The following is a 26,681-nucleotide window of genomic DNA, read 5'->3' as shown; positions in this document are numbered from 1 at the left end:
GCTTCCTGAAGAAAGAATGCATTGTGACCTGGTGACTTTAAGATGGGCCACTCATGCCAAGACCTGTTCCTCCTCCTCTTTACCCTCTCCACTGACCTCATTTTTAAGGGTCAGAATTAATTAAAGTTTCATTATAATAGAACTAGGCTTTTATATGCCACACACTTATTCTTGTATTTGACTGATACTGCTGGATTTTGAAGCTGTTGATATGGGCAGTTTTAATCTATGGCCCGAAGTTTTAGGAGAACCCCCTTTATTTTCCTGTTAGTTTCCCTGACTGTATCTGCAGATATTCACAAACAAACATTTCCAGGGGAGAATCTGTTTTGTTGCCAGTGTTCTCCAGCCCTCCACAGTTCAGGTAGAGATAGTGAATAGCACATTTAGAATGAATTAATTTTCTTTGTGTGTAAAGAGACATCTGTTTCTCCACTGTGTTTGCTCCCCTGCTTCAACTCTTCTCGGCTTCTGTTGAGCATAACAGACAAAAATTAGAATTAGCAGAATTCCAAGCCTCCAACAGCCTGCAGAGAAAAAACTTGTGCAGCTTAATGGGCCAAATCGTAGATAACTGAACCACAGGTAGCTGTGTTTGTAGTTTGATAATGACAGACACCCAAAGCCAAACACTTCCTCTGATCTTTGTGACTTCCCGTTCCCTGCATGAACCTATTAGAAGAGCTGATGTCTACTGGTGGGGGTGGGGGGCACCACTATGTCAGCAGAGAAGCACAAATAATCTGGGAATCATTCCAGAGTAATTTCTTTGGGGCTGGTTTTATTGGATGATATTCGTATGTGCCATAAGTTTGAGGAAATGAGAAAAATAATGTGGCTCAGGCAAGGGGTGCTTTGAACAGCTAATGTGTTCCTTTCTCTCCTTTCTTCCCCTGTGCTTTTTGCATTAGTAAATTGAGATAGCTAGGTGCAGACCTGTGGATACGGTTGGGTGACATGCCAGGGTTCAAGGATTTGGGATCCACCAACCCCACTCATCTTTGTATTTACATTTTCATGGACTTGGAGTGCACCATTTCAAAGACCAGGGGCCTTTCTGGGACAGCTCAGACCAGTGCAGCTGGGATTGAAAATAAGTTTGAGTAGGAAAGGAAGAGATCCTGTGGTGGTACAAAGGGAGTTGGAGGCGAGTGTACGTGTCAGCAGACAGCTAAAAGTGATGTGAACAGACCATTGTGTCCCCTGTAAATAACCTTCTCCAGGAGCTCATGACAATTGACCTCAAAGTTTTTAAACATCTTCTGGCCCTTCTAGCCACAAAGCCCTGTGGTATGCCTGTCCATTCTGGCCACCCTTAATTTCATCTGTAATTCTCAATACAATTGCCAATGTATGGTGCTGTGTACTCTGGTTAGATTGGCCAAGCCTTGCTTTGCCATATGTTTTCAAATATTAAAGTACAGGTAAATTATGCCTCTCCTGTGCTTGCTTGCTTCTCTACAGGCTATTGACAAGTACTGCCGAGTCAGCGGTGGATTTTCAGGGGTCAAGGATGTCTATTCCTCATCTCCTGCATATGATGATGTACAACAGAGCTTTTTCCTTGCTGAAACTCTGAAGTAAGCAAACTTCTGCTTTCCCATAAAATAGCCTGGGTCAGTGTTAAGTGCTGTATGATTACCCTGTGCCTAGAAGAATAGATTGGACTAACACTTCCATTTCCAGATTGTCACAGGCTGTTTTCTCTTTTTGTCTTCATTTTGGAGTCTCCTGGTTTCCCCACGCCAGGGGTCAGCAACCAAAATAGCAAGAACCACCTTTTGAACCTTTTTTTTTTTTCTTAATTTTGGTAAAAACTCAGTAATTCAAGGGCTGCAATGCATGTGAATATAAGACAGTCCTTAATAAATAAGGTCACACCACAGTTTTTGTAACCTCTATTTTAAGAACAGCATGCACACAGTGCTTTGTAATGTGATACATGTTTACTGCAGGCCTTTCACAAACTTTTTACATGTTCTCTTTCGTCACACTTTACATGTGTGTTTGTACTACTGTCTTCCTGACATTTACTCGTGAACACACTTAAATTCTTCCAATTTTTTCTCAAATTTAATTTCATTTTTTTCTTAAAATGTGTTTCTCTTCATAGCAGGAGTGTCTCAAGCTTACTTTTCGTTTTCAAAATCAAGACTTTATTAGCGACATGAACAACACACAGATACAGTATCATATCCCACAATGCACTGCACACATTAAAGGGGGAGTTATCCAACATTTCAAGATCACATATTGTTTGCTATTTAGATACGAGTTGTTCATTGTTGGGCTTTTAGACATTCACCATTTATCGAAAATAATCAGGATTTTTTTTAAACTTTGCAATTACAGTGTCGGGAGCCACAAAGAAGTCCTTAACGAGTGTTCTGTGGCTTCGGAGTTGTAGATTGCAGACCCCTGCCCCATTCCAGTCTAGAGAAATCACAGCTAGAATCTCCCAATCACAGAAGTGTGGGTCTATTGTTCTTACCACCCCAGTTTCATTTCTTATATCTCTAGAAGACAAGACGCCAGAGAAAAGGAGTGGTCATTGCCTCTGAACAAATTCCATTCATAGGGAGATCATTTAGTTTTAGCTGCCCTGAATCAACATGTTTTACCTAACTAAATGCCAGGCCCGTGATCTTGCAGAATCTCCTTTGCCTGCATGTGGCAACAACCAACATCAGAGACTGTGAATGGGAAAATACGGTATGGTACAAAAGTCCTCTCCGCCATTATTGAATATTTTTCTGTATATCATCTGCAGAATGTTTGTTTAATGAAAACAAGTTTTAGTTGGAAGTCAGATTCAGCAGTCTTCATATTATTTTTGTTTAGTCAAAATTGTTAACTAGAAATGGTTCTATTAGGACTCCCCTAGTCAGTCTTCCAAAGGACAATGTCCTCCAGTATTTCATCCAGTCTGGTTTTGAGTGTCCCAAGTAATGGATCTTCCTCCATCTTTTTTGCTCAATAACCTAGAAATTGCTTGCTAGAGGTACAAGGTACTGCAGTGATGGGACTCTATATAGCGGCAATAACATACTATGGAAGCTTTGCTAGTACTTCATAATTAAGATTGAGTGGGGTTTTGCACTTAAGGTAGTGTCTGTTATATTTATGAAAAATACAGTATTATCTTGTTAAGTACAGAATGAATATTCAGAGAATTTTAAATTAAGTATATTAATTTATTTGATTGGTTTGGTCTTAAATGAATAATATAGTCTTTAAATTTCCTGTGTAGTTAAAACTCACTGAAATCTCCACTGAAAAATCTGTAGGATTAACACACATTGTTTGCTAATATTCTTCATGGCTAAAGTGACTACTTTAGCAGAGATAAAAGAACAGTGTTCTACTCCGTAGAATTCTACCTGCTTTAAAAAGGGCTACCATCTCCTCTTGCTCTCAATGCAGTTGAGGCCACATGCTGCCTTTAGAAAGAATGCCCACTGTCTCAGGGCTTATCTGTATACTATATGGAAGATTGACCTGGTCTGGTAGAGGTGTGTGAAATTCATCTCTTGGGGGTCTTGGCAGTCGACCCCTGTGCTCTTTGCTATCCCGAGGGGTGAGGGAGGTGCACAGGAGAAACACTTTTGTTGACCTTCCCTCAGTGAAGACAGTTGGGTAAGTCAATTTCCAATACATCGATTCTAGCTAAGCAGCTGCTGTGCTAAAATTGTGTATCTGAAATAGACTTACTCCCCCACTGTACACCTGGCCTCAGTGCATTTGCTTCTCACAATGCTCCTCTCAGCCTTCAAGGAAGGGACTGTAATCTTCTGCTCAAGGAAGGGACTTCAATCTTCTGTTCACACAAGTTGGCTTCACACATGTTGGTAACAAGCGGAGGCAGTAGGTGTTTTGGAAGAGGATATCTTAACTGCTTGTGGTGATTTGGTTTCACTTTCTCCAAGAACTAGAGCTGGTAAAATTTTTATAAATATTGAATTTTTAACAAATGTTTTTGTCAAATTCAATTTTCAGTGAAAATTTAACAAAAATATTTGGCATCATAAAACACTAGAACTGGAAGGGACCTTGGGAGGTCATCGAGTCCAGTTCCCTGCCCTCTCAGCAGAACCAAGCACTATTTAGGCCATCCCCAATAGATGTCTGTCTACCTTGCTCTTAAAAATCTCCAGTGATGGAGATTCCATGACCTCCCTAGGTAATTTATTCCAGTGTTTAACCACACTGCAGCTAGGAAGTTTTCCTGATGTTTAATCTAAACCTACCTTGCTGCAGTTTAAGCCAATTGCTCCTTGTCCTATCCTCAGAGGCCAAGGAGGACAATTTTTCTCCCTCTTCCTTGTAACCCTTTTTAAGGTACTTGAAAACCACTTTTTCAAACTAAACATGCCCAGTTCTTTGTCTTCCCTCATAGCTCCTGTTCTCTAGACTTTGAATCACTCTTGTTGGTCTTCTCTGGACCTTCTCCAATTTCTCCACATCTTTATATATTTGGTGCTGAGAACTGGACATAGTAAATCATTTTGAGTTTTTCACAGCTTAGCATGACCAGTCACTTGCTGTCCACTTATGGCTCCAGCCTATCCCCTTCTTTACATTTTCTTTTTCCTCCTGTGCTCTCTTCTTTTCATTTTCTCCTCCCTTGCTCTTCTTCCACCTCCACAGCTCTCCCCACTTTCTCTCTAAGACATTGGACAGTATCACCATTCTCCCTGTTTTTCAGCCTTGACATCACCTTTTGGCTTAACCCTTCCGTTTGGTCCTTATGTCCAGACCATGTCTTAAATCTTGCCATTTCCTCTAGTACAACATCTCTAAAATCTGACCTCTCTTCTGTGCCTGCACAAACTTATGTGCAAGTTCAAATCATCGCACACTTCAACTACTGCTATCTTCTTTTCCTTTACCATTACTGTCTGTAGCCTCACTCCCCTTAAATCCACTCAAATGCAGTTGCTAAAATAATCTTCCCACCTCTTCACTCTGTCGCCCCTTCCGCTGACTGACCCTCTTCCACTTTGGTCAGACTCCAGACTTCTTGTTGCATTCTCACAGAGCCCTTCCCAACCTATTACCGCCTTGCCAATCCAACCTTTCATCTTAGAGTAAAGTTGGCTTTTGTCTTTCTCATTGATACCATCCTTGATAGGCCAGTTCCCCATGTCCCTGACAAACACTTCTGTGTTATCTCCCATGCTTCTCCTTACGTATGGAAAAGTTCCCAGTCAGAATCCATCTAACGCTCTTCCACATCTCTCCTCTGATATCATCTCTTCCATACGTGACGCAGCAAAACACAGAAAATCTTGATTCATAGATTCCACAGCCAGAAGGAACTCTTGTGATCGTCTAGTCTGACCTCCTATATAATACAGACCACAGACCTTCCTTGAATTAATTCCTGCTTGAACTAGAGTAGATCTTTTAGAAAAACATCCAGTCTTGATTTAAAGCAGCAATGGGCAGCCCAGGCCAGTGAGCGTGCTGTGTGAGTGACTCTGCCTCATCTCAGTGGACTGGAACTTGAGGGGTGCACTGAGTAAACCATAGCAGCACTTTGATTGGATGCGGAGGGAGTGAGTGCATAGCTGTCACAGTCAGTGTTGTGTGCAGTCAGTATACCCCTCACCTCATGTACCCTTACCTGAGGTGTCTGTCACTTCAGTAATACTGGTAGGGAAAAACTGACACAGATGGAATCCAGAGGAATCTGGCCACCTGTGCATGAGCAACGGCGAACAATCTATCTGGTGGGTCACACATAGAACCCAGATGGGCCACAGATGCCAACCACTGATTTAAAGATTTCCATTAACAGTGAAGCCACTAAAAAAAACCCACCCTTGGTAAGTTGTTCCAGTGGTTAATTACCCTCCCTGATAAAAATGTGCACTTTAGATCTAGCTCGGGGTGGGCAAAATGTGGCCTGTGAGCCAAATCCAGCCTGCCAAACTACTGGATCCAGCCTGCTGCTCAGCAGGCGCCTTCAGCAGACTCCTTACCTTCTGTGCCCCCATGTGCTGCTCAAAGGGCAGGCATTGCATGCTGTCCCCACCCAATCTCACTTCTCTCATTGGCTGGAAACTGGCAAATGGGAGCTGCCTGGGCCATACTTCTGGTACAGGCAGCATGTGATGCCTTCCGCTCATCCCCTAGTGGCTCATGGCATTCAGAGCACATGGCCCCTGCATCCAGCTGGACTGAGCAGCATGTGGGACACAAAAGGCACAGAGCCTTCCTGAGGGTTCTGCCGGGTTGTTAGCCAGGGGTTGCTTGAGTAAGCACCTTCCAGCCAGAGCCTACACCTGGCACCCCTTCCCTGCCCCCAACTCTCTGCAACCCCACTCCTGCACCCGTATCATCTTCCAGACCCTGCACCCCAATACCCTGCCCCAAGTCACAGCCCCCTCCTGCCCTAGGTCACAATTCAAACCCCCCACACCCCTGCCCCAGTCACAACCCCCTCCCAGACGCTGCACCCCTCCTCCAGCTTGGAAATCTCTCCTGCACCCACATATCCATATCCCCTCCTGCACCTTGCACCCCCTCCTGCTTCCCAGTCCTTCTGAGGTTGTGCCAGAACTCTTTCTGCACCTGTCTCCACACAGCTACAAAAAGCTCAGTTCTAGTCTTCTGCTCTGGCTTCATAAGCAAAAGAAATCAGCTTCCTAGGAGTCACTGCGTTTCCTGTTGGATTTAAATGAAGGTGCCTCCTCTCCTAAGGGACTTGGATTCTTAAGGAATATCTGTGCAGCGAAGGAAGGTCTGATTGCAGTGAAGGTGGGCAAGCCAAATATGTACTGAGGTCCCTGGCAGGCTTGTAGTGGGGTGGATAGCCCACTCGGAGCCTTTGCATCTACATCGTCACTGCTGTTCTTACCCGTTTGCTAGATTACAAGTAGTGCAGGAATGTCTACCTGTGCTAAAAATCACGCCTTCGTTTGCTGAGTAGACGCCCTTGAAATCAAGAAAAGAAGTGTGTAAACTGTAAAATAAGATAAATGACAAGGAAAAAACACACACCTGTTGGCTGATGCTCTCTGTGCTCTGGAGGTGACCTGAGGAAACAGGACAATATGGCAATTTAGAGAGAGGAACAGCAAGACTGAATTAGCAAAAGGAGAGGATGGCCAGAATCTTTCCTTTCTGTGTGGTGCCCATAGATCTATCCTCAGCGTCTTCCTGCGCTGTGTATCTTGCCACACCTGCACCTAAGTTATTGCTGGTGGGGTGTGCATAGTTTCCTTCAGTAGCTCCAGCTTTCAATATATGTTATAAATTAATTCTAGTTACTTCTCTGATACGTTTCTTGCTGCTTAAGCCTGAAAATATAATTTTATAAGCAGCAACTCATTCAGTTTGTGGGAACTCTTTCATTTTGCCATACCTAAACATGAGGCTTAAACTGCCTACCAGTGTTGACAGGATCTTCTCAAAGAACGCAGTTTATTAGTCTGTGAATATAGAAATGGGATGAGAATGGGTTTTCATAACTGCCGAGTTTTATGCTACTACATGTGACAGTTCATACAAAATGTATATTTGCATATGTTGCATATGTGTACCCCATTTGCACACAGTGGTTAATGAAAGCTTATAGCAAACACAATGCCGTGAGCACAAATGATGATAAGACGTGAAACTGCACAAAACATGTTATCTCACACTGTGTAGGTGAGTGCTCAGCCTGTCCAGGGACATAGCTGTGTGGCAGACTTTGGGCAGATTAGCAGAGGGCTGCTGGGATTTGAGGGGGATAGAAAGTTCATGGGCTGCTGATGCATTGAGTTCATTGTGTGGGGATTCCTGGGGGCAGGTAGGTGCTGAGACAGGTAGGTGTTTGAATAGCTTGTGCTTGGAGGAGTCAGGGGCAGCTAGCTGTTCAGGGTGCAGGCACAAGCCAGCCTGGGGCCAGTGTCACACTCCACATTCTTGTGCTGTTGCTATCCTTAAACCCTGTTCTCTCTTTTGGTGTCCAGGTATTTGTATCTGCTTTTCTCCAATGATGACCTCCTGCCTTTAGACAACTGGGTTTTTAACACAGAAGCTCATCCGTTGCCTGTTTTACATTTAGCCAACACCACACTGTCAGGAAATCCTGCTTATCGATAAAAACAGCTCCAGGAAGAGGAGGAGAGACTTACTCAGCTGTGTTTTGTTTACATGGACCATTTGCGACTTTAAGAGGGAGAGGAGATAGACACTGGGTTCATCTGAATCAAGATGAAGGGTGAGAAACCACTTCTGCCCTCAGAGCTCTTCAACCTGTAGATAAGTAAACTCTGAAATAATTCCTTTTTATACATGACCAAAACACGCTACTGGGGCATTTGCAAGACAGAGACCTTGTGTGCTTTGAATCAAAACAACAGAGTTGAGCCTGTTATTAGACGTAGAGTCCAGCAGCCAAAGGAACAACAGGCTTTCTGGTCAGGTGCTGGCGTTTGCTGCTACCAGACTTTGCAAGAAAGTGCACACGTCTCCTGCTCATATGAGGTGTATTCCAGAGACTAAGACATTTGTGTTTTCTTTCTATTTTGATGATGGCATGAGCAAAGCAACAGCGAAAAAGCAACGTAACTGCACCAGCAGGATTTGACATTTTTTCTGTACCTGTCCCAATTTTCTAATCTGCATCAGTTTGCCCAGACTGGCAGCCGTTACCAGAGCCTCTCAGACCTTTGCCTCCTTTTCATTTGCCCCTTCGTAATAAAGTCCAAAGACCTGTGAAGCACAATCACAGCCAGCAAATAGCTACCAAGCATTTGTTTTTGTAATGTATTCTCAGTACTGAGGTGTTAGTGTATCACACAGGGTATGGGCACAGAGCACAGAAGACACAACTAAGTGTCCTGTTTCCCTTGATCAACAATCTTGCTGTATGGAAAGGCCACCTTCCCTTACATCAGTTTTTCTCAGCCACTTCCACAAAGATAACAACAAAATTGCCCATTCTGGTTTATATGACAGTCTGCATCATTTTCACTGGGACACTTTGGTGAGATGCAGTAGTTCATATTGTTGTACTACATTTGACCATACAACTTGTGGTTTTCCTTTATTCCGACTTTTATTATTTGGACAGTGTTCAAAATCCTGCTTTGTAAATCTGAAGTCATTACTTGCTTTTTTTTTAGGTGTATGGCAAGAAACCAAAACCACCTTAGGTTTGGTTACAAAGACAAGTTTTATCAGAGCTAAAAACTGGCCGAATGCAAAGCCAACATGAGATTCTCTCTCTGGAAACATGACGACATAAAACCTGTTATACACCAATGGAAGAGACCGTAATGAGAGTCTCTTCTCATCTGTAGAACAGAGTAGAATCCTGTATACTAAGAAATAACTCCTGTTAACATCAGTGTGGTTTGTCTAACGTGAGTTTCACTTGCTGTTTTAGTTCCTAAACATTTGTTTCAGTTTTTCTGCTCTGTGTCATGCATCCTGGCTAACTGGCAACTTACTACAGAAGTGTCTTAAATCCATATTGTATGTATAGACTGGAGTCAGATTTTTGGTTAGGTAGTTCAAGTGCTTATAGTCAGTGGGCAATAAGACAACCTTATAGAAGATGACTAATTCTATAAACATATATATATATATATATATATATATATATATATATATATATATATAAAAATAAGGTCCACACTGCTGGCTCTTGGGTTGGCCCACCATGCCTCAGCAGTCAGATTAGTGTTTTATATGTATGTAATTTATTTCCACAGACCTAAAAGCTGAATTTCCATCATTTTTGAGATCTTGGTGGCATCTCCATTTTATTTGCTCAGAATACAGCAAAAGGGAAAATATCCCATTGTGGGCTATATTTGTTTATTTAATCTTCAAAAGCAATTGACTGCTAAAAAAAATGGATTCTGTTCTCCTTTTTAAAATCTTCTTCTTTGCAGTACCCAAAATCCTTTCCCCAAGAAGGTTGTCCCTCCAGCTGAGAAGGGGCTGAGTGTAGAACACCTTGAGGTGCTTCTGCCCTGGTCATACCAGCAGGATGAATGTGCTGCTGTTACAATAGTCCTGTTGTAGCTTTGTCAGGGAGGGAAGTACAAACACCTGCCTATTTTTCATTCCTTTGAAATTTGTAATTATTTCAGCCTTTCTGGGCTCTCAGTTCTTTATTCCCCTTATGTCATCGTAACAAGAGGTGGGGGGGGCGGTTCTTTGAGTTTTAAGTCCTTGAAAGGGAGCATTCTGTAATGAGAACATTACCACAACAAGAACTCTAGGATAGGATGGAGACAAAAAGTGCAGCCCACTGATCGCAACAGTGAACTCCATGCCCATCCTCATCTGTAGTGCACAGCAGTCATACGGTATTCTGCAGAAAACCGTGTCCCCGAATATGCAGTGCCCCATCGTGTCCTGAGTGGCCTGACTGCAATCTGCTCTGGTTTGTGTGTCTCCAGTAGCCTTTCTTTTTTGCATTTTTGATCCCCAGTTCAGCAGAGTGCATAAGCCTGTGGCCTTAATACGCAGACCAAAACTCCTGCATGGAGAGAAATGGCACAAGCACTGACTCCCATGATGAGAATCTGACTTTAATGCTAAGTTCTCTTTATTCTTCTTTGATATTAATTTAAAGATTAAAAAAATCATCCCCTTGTCATGGCAATTCTGATGTTGTACTGGAGGAACAAATATCAAAATGATTGTTGCCAGATTGCAGCTTCATTTTAAGAGGAGAGAGAACACTTTGAAAACACTCAAAGGCCAAGAGTTTTCACCTTACTCGTAATTACTCAGTTATTGCAATTTGAAGCACTGTTGAAATAAAATTAAATTTCAAAAGAGTCAAAGTAATGAATGTTGTAAATAATTGTGGTTCAAGTAATTGTCTACTTCAAATTATAATAAACGGATTCTTTTTTACTACTGCCACAAAACGTAATTTTCTAATTAGGAAGTAATGACCAGTTGAAGAGCTAATGCTTTTTTCCCATTTTTACATTCAAATATTTTGTGGCATAAATTGAATTTCTCCAGTCTGAGGTTGGGCCAGCACTTCATTGCCTTAGTTTTGTAAGTCTATGTCGAAGAAGGACTGAGGAAAAAAGGGGAGGCTGTAGTAACAGGTTCTACCCAAGCCTATCCATGCTCCTGCCGTCCAATGGAAGCACAGAATGGCTGCTAGCTTCTTCAGAAAAATGGTCAAGGACAGAAACAACATTTAAATGAATTGCCTGTGTCTCACTGAGGCTAATTTCCTGCTACAAGAAGTATTTGAATTTAGGTCCTTAGCCAGTTCAGGGAAAGAAAACTGTAATTTTCTCCAGTCAGATGTACAATATTACCATTTCTCTTGTGTGTAAACATGCAACAGGTTCCAAACTAAGGACATTTCCTTCCTGTTTAGTTATCCCACCATTTGGTGGCTTCTGCCATGTCCCAATTTAAAATGCAATCACGCACCTCTGTCATAGCTACAAATGTACTGCCTACTTCTAAGGAAAAACATGTTTTGTGAACTACTTACGGTACCCTGCATGCATTGCAGCATGCTGGACTGCCCCCCACGCACAATGCATTTGGCTGTTGTGAATTCTGAGAAGGATGTCAATAATAGTCAGACCTGGATGCGGAAGCATCCATCTTGTTTCCCTGTCTTCATGTGGTAGGCTTCTTAATCAGCTCTTTCAGAGCTGGGATGCTGACCGACGAGGTGGAGTTAACCGCAACCAGGAGTTGACTCCCTTTTCTCTTAGGTACACATTGGAATAATAGGACATTGTCACTTAAATGTTGCTGCTGGTTTACAGACTTTTCCGAAGGTACAGATATTTATTTTTTAACAGGGACATTTTAGTGTTAGCAGTCTCTAAGTCTTGTTCTGTATCTTCTCACCACACAAACACACAGTTCTTTCATTCAAGTGGCTGCTGTCTTGGGTGGCAGTTTCAACAGCAGCATGTGTTCTTACAGGAAGAAACAGGAATGGAAAACAAAGTGTAAACTTGTGACAAACTGTTTTGGGAAAGAGCCCAGCAACTCCAAAACTGCCTGTTTTCTGTGTGTGTGCACTCAAGATATGAATGTGAACTCCTTGTCCCAATCAGGTCTCTGTAGGCCAGGATCCAAGAGCTAAGGCACTTCCTTTAACATTCCGTGCCTGATTTTCAAAGTGGCTGAACATCTCCCATTCCCAGTGACATAGCTGGCATGGTGGGTGCCCACCTCTCCTGACAGTTCTCTTCTTGGCTTTCCCCATTTACTGAATAAAGCAAAAATGACATTCCAGCTGCTCATATACTGCACAAAACACTCCTTAAAACTTGTATTGAAGAGTTTTGTATATAGAACTGTAGCTACTCTGGAGACCCAGAGAACAAACCTGAAGTCAGTGGAAAGTCGGAGAGTTGTGTGGCTCCCAAGTCAGCTCAGGGTGTTTAGGTGTCCGTACGTCAGGACTCCATGCATTACCCCAGCTATCTCTCCCCCATTCCATGGTGCGTATTTGAAACCAGTATGTTCCAAATCTTTTGAGTGCTAGAAAATGAAACCAATCCCATTGCTCCAGGAGCCACATCACAAGTTGCTAAAGGTCTACATGTCTTAACTTACACACCACCTGGTCTCCCAGTGAGTTCCTCAGGCTCTTCCCCTTGGCATCTTTGGCAATGCTGGTGTAGAACTTCTTTGCAGGACACTTCGTCTCCTTCCTGCCTCCCATGGTGGGCAGTGACATAGTTAATGTGGGCATTTAAAGCATCAGCACTCGGATCCAAATTAGCACTCATTGAAATGAATGGGGCAGTTCACGCTTCGGAGCTACCCTTTCATGCTTGCTACCAGCTCAGGCAGACACCTCTGCATCACTTGCCCTTAGGGTATGTCTGCGCTAAGCCACTGCATTTGCACCACTGCAGTGCATCAGTGAAGACATTATCTCCGATGCGTAGGTACTCCACCTTACTGAGAGGTAGTAGCTGGGTCAACAGGAGTATTGTCCTGTCAGCCTAGCACTGTCTACACCAGAAATGAGGTCAGATCACCTGCATGACTCAGTGGATTTTTCATACCCTCGAGCAATGTAGTTATACTGACCTAATTTCCAAATGTAGACTGGACCTTACTACGTTTTTTGAAGGTTTTTGCCAGAGCCAAAACACGTAGAGACTGACATTTTATGTTAACGCTCTGGAAGACAATTGGGTGGTCTGACCACAGTCCCACCGTAATCCTTTTATTAGTCTTTCTCATGCCATGTTTCAGAAAACATTACTCTGACCCAAAGTGCAGATTGGGCTGTCATACTGAGAGTGACCCGAGCTCCAGTACAGGTTAACATCTGCCTGTTCTGTAAGGGAGGGCAAGCACTAGCTTCTGCAACTGCTCCCCAGTTGCCCAAAAGATTGGGGACCACTACAAGCTAGAGAGAATACCGCTTGGCTTCTTTCACGCAAAATCTGTCATCTTTCATCACTCTCCCCTCTTGGTAGAAGTTACATTGTCATTCTGCCTCTGTTCACTTTACCTAAAGTTCACAGATTTTTTTTTTCCATTGAAATAATAGCGGGGCAAGAGACAACCTTCTGATTTGGGAACCTTCTGGCTGCCTCCAACCTGGTACTCTGCATATGTACTTTTTACAGATGAAAAATAATATTGTATATAAAAATCTCAAATAAAGAATGTCTTTAAGTGAAAAGGGCATGTGCTGTGTTCTTATTCTTTCATAGCAACAATCCAAGGTGGTGGGCTGTGGAGTGGTTTTCATTTTGCAGTCCTGCATTCCACACAGCCAATTTTGGTATTTCCTCTCTAGTCTTAAACTTGCCTCAAGGTCTGTTGTTTCAAAACTAAGAGTCCCATGTCTCTTGGCTACCACTAACAAATGATTTCGAAGTTTGGCATCACCTCAGGATGCAATCAAGAATAGAGACGCCTGGGCTTCTCCGTGGACACAGACGTCTTAAATTTGAATATTTATGTTTGAAAAGAAGAAAATTATCTAGGTCGTGATGCAGCTAAAGTAGCAGATGATGTGTCTTCATGTGCAGAAAAGTTAGTTCTTAGTTATTGTTTTAATGTTATGCCTGTGCGGAACAGAGACAGAGGAGCCTCCTATACTGGAGTAATACCCCCCACATGCCCTCTGCAGAAATACAAAACAATTTCACTTGAACCACAAACAGTCTCTGCATTGCAGTGCACTGAACACATTTCAGATTCTACTTCACAATAAAAAGAGATAATATGTAGCACTTTAATGATTTGTAAGCATTAAACAACATAACCTTGTTAACCTAGCATCCCACGCCTCATCATCCCACCTCACCTTAACCCCACATCACTCCCTCCCTCATATTCCACATGGACTGCAACCCCCTGTTCAGCACCATGCTGCCATGGCCACTGTTAGTCTCCAAGAACACGCTGCGGTACGCCAGGCCCCACACCACATTCCCATGGCACCTCACCCTGCTGAGCCCCAGGCTAATGGCACACCCCCCTCCCTCCAGCACCCAACTCAGTTGCCACTCAATGCCTCACGACACTTTAGCCATATTGATCCGCAGCTCTGGAACCCAACTCTAAAGCCCCTGACCTATGCATATCACAGCCACGTGGCATTCCACCTCACACCCACCTATTTAATCCAGCCCCCTCAGCACCTCCTCCTCCTGATACCTACACTGACAGCACCCAGCACTCTCACTGTATCCACAGAGCTGCACCATGGCACATCACACAGGCATTTCATGTCTCCCTCCTCCACCCCTTGTTCTAATAGCATACCCCCACTCTGTCCCCAGCCCCATCTCCCAGAGCAAAGCACTGCCCATACGCCAGACAGCCATTTGCTGTAGCTCTAAGGCACCAAACCTCCACAGCACCCCGTGTTACCACTGCCCTCGAGCAGTCCTACCACACCATAACCCCAGGAACACCGCCTTCCCAGCACACACTGCCTCCATGTCACCTACTGACATGACAGCCCATCTGTCAGCCCAACATGCAACAGCCCTTTTCCATGGTATCCTGACACACTGCACTCCACTCGCATGGCATTCAATCTGGTTGGTAACCTGATTCCCTGCCCTCTATTCCCTTACCAGCCTGCACCCCTCCACATCAGCACCCCATGCTCTTCATGTTCCAGCCCCCAGCACACCTTCTGCTGGCTTTACAACACCACACCTTGACAGCTGCCCCATGACTGGAATCGCAGCCCCCTGGCACTGCCATCCCCTCACACGCCTCATCCGCTCCCCCACCACAGCACCTCTTGCCACAGCACTCTGTGTCCTAATGCCCTACTGCTATGGCAGCCTGTCCCCAGCACGCACTCCCACAGCACTCCCCACTTCCAGGGTGCCCTCCCTTCCAACACCACTCCTCCTCAGCCCTACCATCAGCACACCATCCCTGTGGTATCTCGCCCCTTGAGCCTCAATGCACCACATCCCACCCGCACCCAGCCCTCTGCACCTGCCCATGAAACACCAACCTCTGCACCTCATCCTCTGTGCCCCAGCTTCTGGTGTCCCACACAGTGCCTCAAGCCAGCAGCAGCACATCCCTCCTGATGTCCCACTGTTCCCTCCCTGTGCCCTAGCTCTGCTCCCACACACCACTGCCCTTGCTTCCCCCAGGCAGCACAGGCAGTGCACCCTTATAGCAAGCTGCAGCCGCAGCAGCCCTCCCTGCTTGGCTGCCTGCACCACTGCACGCTAACATGACAGTACCTCATGGGCCTGTATTCCTTTGTATCCCTCTGCTCCACAGCCCCCTCCACCCTTGCAGTACACTGCCTACCCCATGGCACTACGCCCCACTGGATCATCCTGATCAGCAACCCATAGCGACTGATAGCAAAATAACTCCTCCAGGAAATGCATCGCCCTGTCCGCTTCTCCTATGACATTGCTGCCCCAGGATCGTCCGCTCTGACACAGGTGCCCCATGCCTTTCCCCAGGGACCACCACCCCTCTGCACACTGCTCCTTAGTCTCATGCTTTTGCACCATTTGACCTGAGTCAAATTGAAGTGTACTCAACTAATACAACCCTGAAAAATGTACGTATTCAGCCAACTGACTCACTCATCAGTGGTGTACGAGGGGAAGAGGGAGCACCGCCTTTCTACCTATTGTGCCATTCTGCGGTTCTGCCATTGATCACACGGTGTAGTGGCTGTACCTATTTTAATAGTTCTGTGAGGGAAGGGCTCCGAGTCATGCCAAGTGACTCCTGTTTTGGGGATAGGTGTGTTTCATTTAAGTGAAATGTCAGGGGTGTATCAGTCATGTTCCAACTTTCAGTGGCCTAGCAACGTAAAACACCTCTGGCCAAATTACTTGCAGGTGAAAACCTGTGGGGCGGGGGCGGGGGAAGTAGCACTGTGTACTACTATGCCACATGGCAGCTGAGCCATCTTCCAGGCAAGGGCTTCCATTCAAGGCAGCTGTAAGCAAGGGGTGGGGGGGGAGAGAGAGAGTGTGTGTGTGTGTGTGTGTGCGTGCCACCATAGCATATTTACTCTTATAGTTATAAACAGGCTATAACATTCACGATTGCACCTCCATATCCAGGCCTTTCAGCAAACCACCAGGGAAGGAGAGTAGTAATAAAGGCAGAAAGCCATTTCAGTGAAAAATAATTAGTCTGCAGTAGGATTCAGCCACCCAACACATGCCCACATGTTCCAGACACTGCAGTGTAGAAAGGTTTGTCTGTAGCTGTGCTCACACAGAGGAGGTGGCTCGCACTCCTAGTTGGCCTGTTAACCACTCCCATATCCCCTGTGCATGAAGAGTCTGAGAGATTCTTGAGTGAGGCCAGGATTTTGAGTCGGGGGTTTATTTTGAGGAGGAAAAGGCAACTAGTCCCTTTTACTAGGTGGATATCTATCAGGATTAAAGCCCGGTAGACAGAAACAGAAGTCATTCAAACAATTCCTAGTCAAGTATCCATTGCACACAGCTGCTGTAACCTGTCTGCAGCATTTCAGCTCATTGACATGAACTGGCAAAAGAGGGAGGGAAAATGCTGAACAGATCTGGGGTGATTTTTTTCAGAAGCCAATTTGATGTGGGAAGTGTGGGCCAAGTTTTTCCTACTGAAAATCTTGAACCATTGCTCCATCAAATACCGTTAAAATAATTCTCCCATCTGTTACACCAGTGAAACACTGCTGAAACACTTGACACCAGTGTGCAGCCATTGTGAGTGTGGAGACTCAGGTTCTATGATCCGTTCTTTGCTTTCCTCCTCCCCTTTGTCAGCTAGTTTTCTTCCCTTGAGTCCTAGGATGCCTTGGTCAAATCCTACTGGTTTCCCCGCTGGGCTAGACAGCAGGGGCAATTTCTGGTAAGAGGAAATGCTTTGGCTTCTCTCCCTTGGCTTTCTGCTCTTCCTCCATGACTTCCTTTTATTTCCTTCTCAGTGTCTCACTCTCCTCCATCAACCTCCATGGAGCAGACAATATGAACAGATTGTGAGGGCTCTGCAGTATTTTCCCAGCAACACCAGCCTACTAGGATTTGTCAGAGAGCAACTCGTCTGATCACTATTATTCAACGCAACTCCCAGGTATCTCACAGGACACAGCAGAGACGTGACCCCTGTCCCACAGAGTTTAGACTCTAAATTAGTCAGGCAAGTGGTGGAGATGGGGAGTTGTAAGCTCAAGGTATCCTAGGCACGTGGCTTCTTTGTCCTTTCCTCTTATTTTGCCCCAGCTGACTTTGCATTCGAGCCTCCCTATTCCCCCATTAGTAGCCTCTGCAGTCAGCCCACAGAGTTAAGGCTGAGTGTGAGATGTAAGAGGATAAAACTGACAAATTTGGTGGTGTTTGTCATTTACTTCCAGTATGCAGCAAGTTGCTACTAGCAGGTACCAGATATAGACTGTGCCAGATACAGGCTAGCTATGGTGCCGCCTTCCAAGAGACATACACATTAGATATGTGCACTGTAACCTCCTTTTAATGCACTGCCAGCTGTGGCTTTAATAGGGTCTGTTAGATACTTTGCCACCTAGTGGCTGAGCAGTGTAACACAGTTTTACATTTCATTATAGGTATCAGAGAGGTAGCTGTGTTAGTCTGTATCTTCGAAAACAAGAAGTCCTGTGGCACCTTATAGACTAACATGTATTTTGGAGCATAAGCTTTCATGGGCAGAAAACCGCTTTGTCAGATACATGAGTGGGGGGTGGGTTTCAGAAGAGTTTTTAAAGAGGGGGGTCCCAGTAAAAAGGAGGGCTAGAGTGGACATGGTCTATTCAGTCAGGGCGGAAATGGCCCATTATCAATAGTTTACATCAAGACAGGAGAAAACAAGTCAGATTTTCCTCTTTTGATGTGTACTACTGACAATGGGCCAATTCCACTCTGACTGAATAGACCTGGTCAGCTCTGGCCCTCCCTTTTACTGCGACCGGCCTCTTCAAATACCCCTCTGAAACCTCCTCCCCGCCACTCATGCATCTGATGAAGCAGGTCTTTGCCCACGAAAGCTTATGCTCCAAAATATCTGTTAGCCTATAAGGTGCCACAGGACTTCTTGTTATTGCAGTATAACTTCCTCTTAGTGCTAAACTCCTACCATTTAAAATATTTACACTGTCATGCTGCCTTTGTACAACACATATCAGTCTAAGTGTCTCTGAATCACACTGATTTTCTATTTACATGTTCCAAACATGTAGTAACTTGGCCAGCTGGCTGTCCATTAGTTGCAAGGAAGCAATGTAGTGGTTTTGGAATTCTTGAGTTGTCTTCTGTATTTGCCACCTGTTGAGTTAGTGCCATTGAACGTTCTTCCTGAGGAATGAACTGTAGATGTTGTCAGTTTCTGTTGAATACTCCCCTGTCAATCATGTCTGAGCAGGGTGTTTTTTTTTATGACATCTGACATTTTCTACGTTTTTTTTTTCCTCCATCAGGTTTGAAATTAACACCATTTCTAGCTTCCAGACCTGGTGGTTCTCCGAGTGATGTATGCAGTAGAAGTGTTCTTTGAGCTCTTTTCATCTCTGATCTAAATACCTGCCCTGTACTGGGTCCTGTCTCAGTCTGTGGGATTTAAGCCATGTGGCTCTTGCCACATGCCAGTGCCTGAGTGACCCCATTCCAGATGCTTTAAATGCCTGAGGCAGGAGTCTGCTCCCTGTGGCTCCAGAGCCACATGTCATTCTTTAAGGACTTCTTTGTGGGTCCCGATATTATAATTGCAAAGCAAAAACAAAACAAAAAAAAATCATGATTATTTTTGATAAATGGTGAACATCTAAAATCCCAACAATGAACAACTCATATCTAAAAAGCAAACTATGTGTGATCTTGAAACTTAGTATAACTCCCCCAGCATCCTCCAGAGAGAGAGAAGGTTCAGGAGTGAAAGTCAAGAAGACAGTGGTACAAACGCACATGTAAAGTGTGAGGAAATAGAATACATAAAAAAATCGCGAAAGGCCTGCAGTAAACCTGTATCACATTACAAATAATTGTGTGCATGCGGTTCTTAAAATAAGGGTTACAAAAAGTATGGTTTGACGTTATTTATTAAGGACTGCCTTGTATTCACATGCATCGCAGCTCTTAAATCATTGTTTTTTTACTGAATTGGAAAGAAAATGTCTCTTCTTGCTATTTTGATTGCTGACCCTTGGCCTGGAAGAAACTCATGTGCAGGAGTGTAGTAAGATCTGCAAAGACTTCAGGCCCTGCACCAAAAAAGATGGAGATACCAGGCTCAGGCCTATCCTCACAGAGACAGTACTTCAGCCTTCCTCAGAGCCAAGTCACTGAAATCTGGTCTACACTAGGGATCAAAGTCAGTCCCACATATGCAATTCTAGCCATGCCATTAGCACAGCTAGAATCAATGTATCAGGATCAACTTTCTTCCATGGTGTGGACCAGGGATCTTCAGGTTCATGCCAATGTCCTTTACTCTACACATCAGCCTGGAGTACCAGGGTTGACAGCTGAGCCCAGAGAGATTGATTTTTGCCATGCCTTGACACATGCGGCAAAATCAATCCCTGAAAGATCCATCACAGCATTTCTACCCCCTCTCCCCCGCATAAGCATAGACATGCCCTCTGTCCCAGTACTGAGTACTTCAGCCTTGGAGAGACTCAGGGTATGTCTCCACTTGGGAATAAACCTGAATTTGTGAAAGTCAACTTTGTAACACTAGGTTTTATAAAGTCAAACTTGTGTCCACACGTGCTTACAACGTCGACTTAGTGTGCCCCCACTACAGTCAACTAAGTTCAACTGCTGCAGCAGTGCATTGTGGGCACCTATCCTATAGTTCCTGTAGCCCCATTGCACTTTGGGTTTTTTTGCCCATGTGTTATGGGAAAAAATGCACTGTAAGTGGTTGTGATGTCATCATCCCAGAGTGCATTGCCCTCAGTCCCCACTGCCATTGAAAACAAACAGCCTCTGAATCAGGATGCTGTGATGATTGCCACTGTCAGTGCTCACTATTTGTGTGACAATCTGCCCAGAGCACAGTAGACCGGCAAATCTGAGGAAGTAGTAGAGGATAGTAAAGTTGAGGAAAGTTGAAGCTTTGAGAGTGTTGTCAATCCCACATATTAGGGTGTCTGCGCTCCAGCCAACTGTGCCATGTTAAAGGCTAACAAAATTGATCGTAATAATGATGCAGTCTCCACCTGTACAGTTGGACTTTAAAATTTGACTGCTCAAGTTACTGCAGGGGGAAGCCAGCATTACAAAAGTCGGCCTGAAGGTCTCTTAAAATAGACCTGTGGAGCACTGGGGTGTAGACTGAGAGTTTATAAAATCTAATTTAGACCCTTAACTTTGACTTAATCTCCTAAGCTTTTCTACACTTGCTTTCCTCTTTCAAAAGAGGCATGCAAATGAAGGAAATCAAAAATGCAAATAATGCAGTGATTTACATATCTGGTGTCTCATTTGCATATTATCCTTTTGAAAATGAAAAAAGCATTGTAGATGGGGCTCTTTTGAAAGTAAACCCCATTTTCCCTAGTCAGGAAGAAGGGTTCTTTCAAAGATGGAGTTTACTTTCGAAAGAGTCCCATCTACACTGCTTTTTTTCCTTTTGAAAGAATATGCAAATAAGGTGCCAGATATGTAAATTTGTCATTTGCATTTTGATTTCCTTAATTTGCATATAGTGTAAACACAGCCCTAGTGTAGACCAGCCTTCAGTGGTGTGCCTCGTATCTGCCATTGAGAAAGGATCCTCTCAGTAACTAGCTTCCTCATTTTTGTGCAGTTCCCTTCTTCCTCTTGGAGGTTAAACCTTACTGTGGTCAGTTTCTTTGGTATTTCCTCCCTGTAAAGATCCTTTATAATATTATGGTTGCTAATACTGAGCAGTTCAAGTATATTCACCTCTTTAACCAGATTCTGTGCATCACTTAACACTAAATCAAGAACTGTCTCTTCTCTTGTGGGTTCAAGGACTATTCTAAGCTGTCCTAATGGTATCTAGAAATTTTATCTCTGCATCCTGTCTTGAATGACGTGTCCAGTTAATATGGAGATGAAATCACCCATTGTTGTTGGGTTTTCTAATTTTGTAACCTCTCTAATCTCCTTGAGCATTTCACAGTTACTATCACCATCCTGGTCACGTGACTGGTAGTATATTCCTGCTGCTGCATTCTTGTTATTCAAGAATAGAATTTGTATTCAGAGAGATTCTGTGGTACTGCTACGTCAAGATTTTTGCTATATTTGACTCTAAGCTTTTCTCATATATAATGCTACTCTCCCCCAGTGCATTCTGTCAACCCTTCACACTTGTAGCCTGGATTTACCATGTCTCATTGATTATCCTCATTCCACCAAATTCTTCCCATGCCTATTAGGCCCCTGTCCTTATTTAATACCAGGCTCTCAAGTTCATCTGTCTCAATGTTTAGGCTTCTATCATTTGTATAGAAGCAATAACATTTGTCAGTATTTAGTTGTCTGCCTTGATGTTATGTAATCGAGCTGGTTTGGTTTTTTTCAGTTTCTATGTGTAATTTATTGACGTCTGTCCTCTCCTTTTTACTCGGCTATAGAGTAGTCTCTTTAACAAATCCTTCCCTGGTGTCTTTTGCCAGTTCTGCATAAGCTCTTTTCTTTGTGAAACAGATAAAGGATAGCTATTCCCAAGGATCAGAAAGGTAGCCATGTTAGTCTGTAGCTTCGAGAACTACAAGAAGTCTTGTTGCACGTTGAAGACTAACAGATATTTTGGAGCATAAGCTTTCATGGGCAAAGACCCGCTTCATCAGATGCATGAGTGGGGGTGGGGTAGTTTCAGAGGGGTATTTAAAGAGTGGGGTCCCAGTAAGAGGGAGGGCCAGAGCCGACAAGGTCTATTCAGCAAGTTAGGAATGGCCCAGTATCAACAGTACTTATCAAAAGAGGAAAACAGAAGTTAGATCAGACAGGGGGATGTGAGCCTTTGTCAGAGTCTAATGGGGTGTTGTTAGCACCCAGAGCAGAGAAACTGCCTTTGTAAGTTGCAAGCCACTCCCAGTCTGTTTAATCCATGGTTAATGGAGTCAAATTTGCAAATAAACTGCAGCTCAGAGATTTCTCTCTCCATTTGATTTTTAAAATTTTTTTGTTTCAGAACTGTCACCCTTAAATCTGCCACTGAGTGTCCAGGGAGATTGAAGTGTTCCCCCACAGGCTTCTGTACATTACCATTCCTGATGTCTGATTTCTGTCCATTTATTCTTTTACGGAGAGACTGTCCAGTTTGGCCAATGTAAATTGCAGTGGGGCATTGCTGGCACATGATGGCATATATTATATTAGTAGATGTGCAAGTAAATGAGCCCCCGATGGTATAGTTGGTGTTAGGTCCTGTGATGATGTCACTGGTGTAGATATGTGAGCAGAGTTGGCAGCGAGGACTATTGCAGGGGCTGGTTCCAGGCCCAGAGTCACTGGTTTGTGACCTGTAGTGGCTGGTGAGGATGTGTGTAAGGCTGGCAGGCTGTCTGTGGGCGAGGACAGGCCTGCCTCCCCAGGTGTGTGAGAGTGAAAGATCATTATTCAAGATGGGTAACAGGTCACTGATGATGCGCTGGAGAGGCCTTAGGTGGGGGCTGTATGTGATGGTCAGTGGCGTTCTCTTGCGAGGCCTGTCTTGTAGCAGGTGGCTTCTGGGTACCCGTCTGGCTCTGTCAGTCTGTTTCCCTCACTCCCTTAGGTGGGTACTGCAGTTTGAGGACAGCTTGGTAAAGGTCTTGTCGATGTTTGTCTCTGTCTGATGGATCAGAGCAAATACGGTTGTACCTTTAGTGCCGGGCTGTGTACAATGGATCATGCAGTGTGCCCTGGATGGAAGCTGGAGGCATTTATGCGACGGTCACATAAATACCACCCTATACCAAAAACCCACGGACCGCTCTGCTCACCTGCACAGTAGTGTCCAGGAAGTGGATCTCTTGTGTGGACTGGTCCAGGTTAAGGTTGATGGTGGGGTGGAAACTGTTGAAATCACGGTGGAACTCTTCAAGAGCCTCCTTCCCATGGGTCCAGATGATGATGATGTCATCAATGTAGCGCAGGTGCAGGAGGGGGCACTAGGGGACGAGAACTGAGAAAGCGTTGTTCCAGGTCAGGCACAAAAATGTTGGCGTACAGTGGGGCCATGCGGGTGCCCATAGCAGTGCCACTGATTTGAACGTATAATTTGTCCCCAAATCTGAAATAGTTGTTGGTGAGGACAAAGCTCCGCCACCATTTGTGCCTCGGTCTTATCAGGAATAATGTTCCTAACAGCTTGGAGTCTATCTTCATGTGGGATATTGGTGTAAAGGGCCTCTCCATCCATGGTGACCAGGACTGTGAGACCTTGACTAGTAATAAGGGGTTGCAAAGGGCAGAAAAATATTTACAGGAGTCAGTGTTAGAGCTTTAGACTTACAGTTCATTGCAAACCTCTCTGCCACCTTGCCTCCCTGCCCTACATAAATCCACGCAGCAAGGGGTTGTAAGGTGATGGATGTTCTTAAGCCTTTCTCATTTTGACTGTTTAATGCCTATAGCTTTCACAAAGCTGCCTGCAGCCGCAGACAAAAATGTGTTACTTATAATCAAACTGCAAATATGGGCAACACAAAAACACAACATTAAGAAAACAGAACAGACTTTCAAAGTAAAACTCTAAGAGGCAGGTGAGGGGATTCAAGTGATGGAAATGCCATGCAGTAGTAAGCTGAACAAGACGGATGGAGCCAGCAGCCATAACTATTTAATGCAATGAAGTTCCTCAAATACCAATCCTGTCAAATTCCTGACTGCAAACTCCTTCCCCCTCAAGCAGATTGCTATTGAAGGATGTCTTACAGGATTTGATCTATATTCTGCAATTGCATTTTTTCCCTGGGCTAGTAACTGCTGCGGGAAAACACGGGAATGACAAAGGTTGTGCACTGACACCACCCAGTGTTCACTCAGTGCAACTAACTCACACTTTGCTAACTCCTTTCCAGAATGGATGGACAAATAGGCTGATATTTCTATCTGGGGAGTCTCAATCCTTACTCAGATCTCACACTGCTCTAAATATCAGCCTCTGTCCTAGCAAACCTTTCCCACAGTACCACTGTATCAAATGGCCTAGGTGCACATTGTAGGACATAAGTGCACATACTTGTGCCATACTATTTTCAAAGGCCCCAAGTACAAGCCCAGCTGTACTGACAATGCAGGAAATCTGGCCACTACCTCTAAATGAATTTTGCAAAAGCTGACCCTGATCCTGACAGTGTCTTTGTTTTCCCCCATCTCCCTGTGTCTTCTCCTGTATGCACCATTTGTCTCCCTACATCATGTCTCTGGGTCCTTTTTATGCTCACATTTGTACTGCAGTATCCCATGGAGCCATTCTCCAACTTGTCGCGTGCATTTCACTGCCCCCACCATGTCTTCTCTGACATGCTGTAATAGACTTGTTTCTCATTTATACTCTGTCTCATACCATAAGGGGACAGGTGTACCTTAAGCTTAGAGAAGTAGGTAGGTGAGCAGCTGTTTCTTGCTTTCTGTGTACCCTAACTCTAGTGACCTCTTCAAAATGGGACCTCTGACAGGTGTGCAAAGCATAGGCTACTGTTGTGGGGCTGGAACCTTTGAAAAGTAGATTTCCTACGTTCCTTTATATAGGTAGCTCAAGTCAAGACAGCAAACCAAGCACCAAGTAGGAGGTGCTGGGGTACACATATGCTGGCCAGTGAACACTGTGAAAATGTCAGAGTGCACGTGGAACAGGCACTTGTCATTGTAACTGGGGTGCAAGTGAGTTCTGTCAGAGGAGAGCCTTGTCAGAAAAATGCAACCCTTAGGGAATTATTAAACAAATGGTTGCAGAACTAAAAATAGGTTGCAGCAAAAAAAGTTGTTCTTGACACCCTCAGGTGATGACTGACAATTACATTGCATGGCTTTATTAACACCCACCCATCCCTGGGAAGAGGCAGTAAATTTGCACTATCACTTTGCTTTTAAATGAAGGACTATTCACTGGCAAGAAGTTACCCATAAACTAAGAAGCAATACAAGTGCACTATACCTTTACGTATGCAAACAATTAATAAATAAAATGGCACTGATATGCAGTCTAGTTCCTGGATTGCGTGGAAATGACACTTGGACTCCGCAGATGACTTCTTCGGGCTGAGCTTTACAAGAAGGCCTGAACAGTTTTTACTACTTTAATTCTTCATTATAACTGACCAGACTCACTGCAGGCCAAATTCTCAAATGTACTTAGCTGCATAACTGCCTATGTAGGTCTTTAAGTCTGCATGTAGATGCCTTTGATGTCCTCCAAGCCATGGCTCAGTGCTACTTAACCCATAGGTACCCACGTTTCTGTTGGTACTGACAGACATGCATGAAGTCACCTGAATCCTGATGCCATCCCACAATTAGCAAGCTATTCTGAGCTCTAATTCATGCTGAAGCCCCAGTCAAGGTGATCCCTCTGCTGGCTGCCGTAGGAGGTTTGATCTGGTATGTATTGTCAGAACATATCTATTGGATCAGGCCTCAGACCAAGGGCCGTGGAGATTGTGTGTGAGAAAAAGAGAAGAAACAGAACAGCCAGTAGACCAGTGATTAGGGCACTCACCTGGGACATGGGAGATCCAGATTCAGAGGTCATCTGAGATGGTGTGAGAAGCTTACAGCTTGCAGATCTCGCCCACGAAGTAAATACCTAGTAAATAAAATAATTAGCCTTTAAGGCATATAGGACTGGTTTTGTGTGTGTGTGTAACTATAGACTAACATGGCTACCTCTCTAAGAAAAAGGGAGACAGTATCAGTCCAGAAATGTGCTATCACCACTCTCTGGAAACTGGCAACCATAAAATGTTCTAAATCTGAAAGTAATCATTTATTGTCAGATTGGGCATGTTCAGCTTTCTATGCCTTCTATGGGTACCACATAATCTAGTGTAATTTAGTGAGAGTTGGGTCCTCAGCCACTAAACAGCGAATGCCTCTGTTGACTGGTGGGGTGTATGCCAGATTCCCAGTGGAATGAAAAATAATATCCACAGAGGAGAAATTCCATCTGACTCTGCTGCCATAATAGATGCTCAAATTAAATGCATAGCAAGCTTAAAAAAAAACAAAAACAAAAACCCTGTGAGGATCGAAACAACAAAAAGCCAGTATGGCTATCCAGCTCAGTAAAAGAGGCGGTGTGGGGCAAAA

The 26,681-nt window shown here is 44.2% G+C and overlaps 1 protein-coding gene and 1 long non-coding RNA gene across 2 annotated transcripts in view; one reads left to right on the top strand and one right to left on the bottom strand.

Annotated features, from left to right (window-relative positions):
• MAN1A2 (mannosidase alpha class 1A member 2) overlaps nucleotides 1-8,133 on the top strand; it is a 266,972-nt gene extending 258,839 nt beyond the window's left edge. The window contains exons 12-13 of the mRNA XM_075001072.1: nucleotides 1,465-1,580; nucleotides 7,962-8,133. Coding sequence (XP_074857173.1) covers nucleotides 1,465-1,580; nucleotides 7,962-8,094 — 249 coding nt within the window. The 3' untranslated portion in view covers nucleotides 8,095-8,133. The remainder of the gene's footprint in view (nucleotides 1-1,464; nucleotides 1,581-7,961) is intronic.
• LOC142016820 (uncharacterized) lies at nucleotides 177-26,681 on the bottom strand. Its single transcript, XR_012646396.1, has 5 exons — nucleotides 26,092-26,681; nucleotides 23,372-23,553; nucleotides 8,127-8,247; nucleotides 7,006-7,040; nucleotides 177-471 (listed from the first exon to the last, which is right to left on the bottom strand). It is a non-coding gene; the product is annotated as an uncharacterized LOC142016820 (long non-coding RNA).

This window comes from Carettochelys insculpta, chromosome 1 (genome assembly GCF_033958435.1).
Source record: "Carettochelys insculpta isolate YL-2023 chromosome 1, ASM3395843v1, whole genome shotgun sequence".
In the NCBI taxonomy this organism is placed as follows: domain Eukaryota; kingdom Metazoa; phylum Chordata; order Testudines; family Carettochelyidae; genus Carettochelys; species Carettochelys insculpta.
This window is presented reverse-complemented; position numbering and strand designations above follow the sequence as displayed.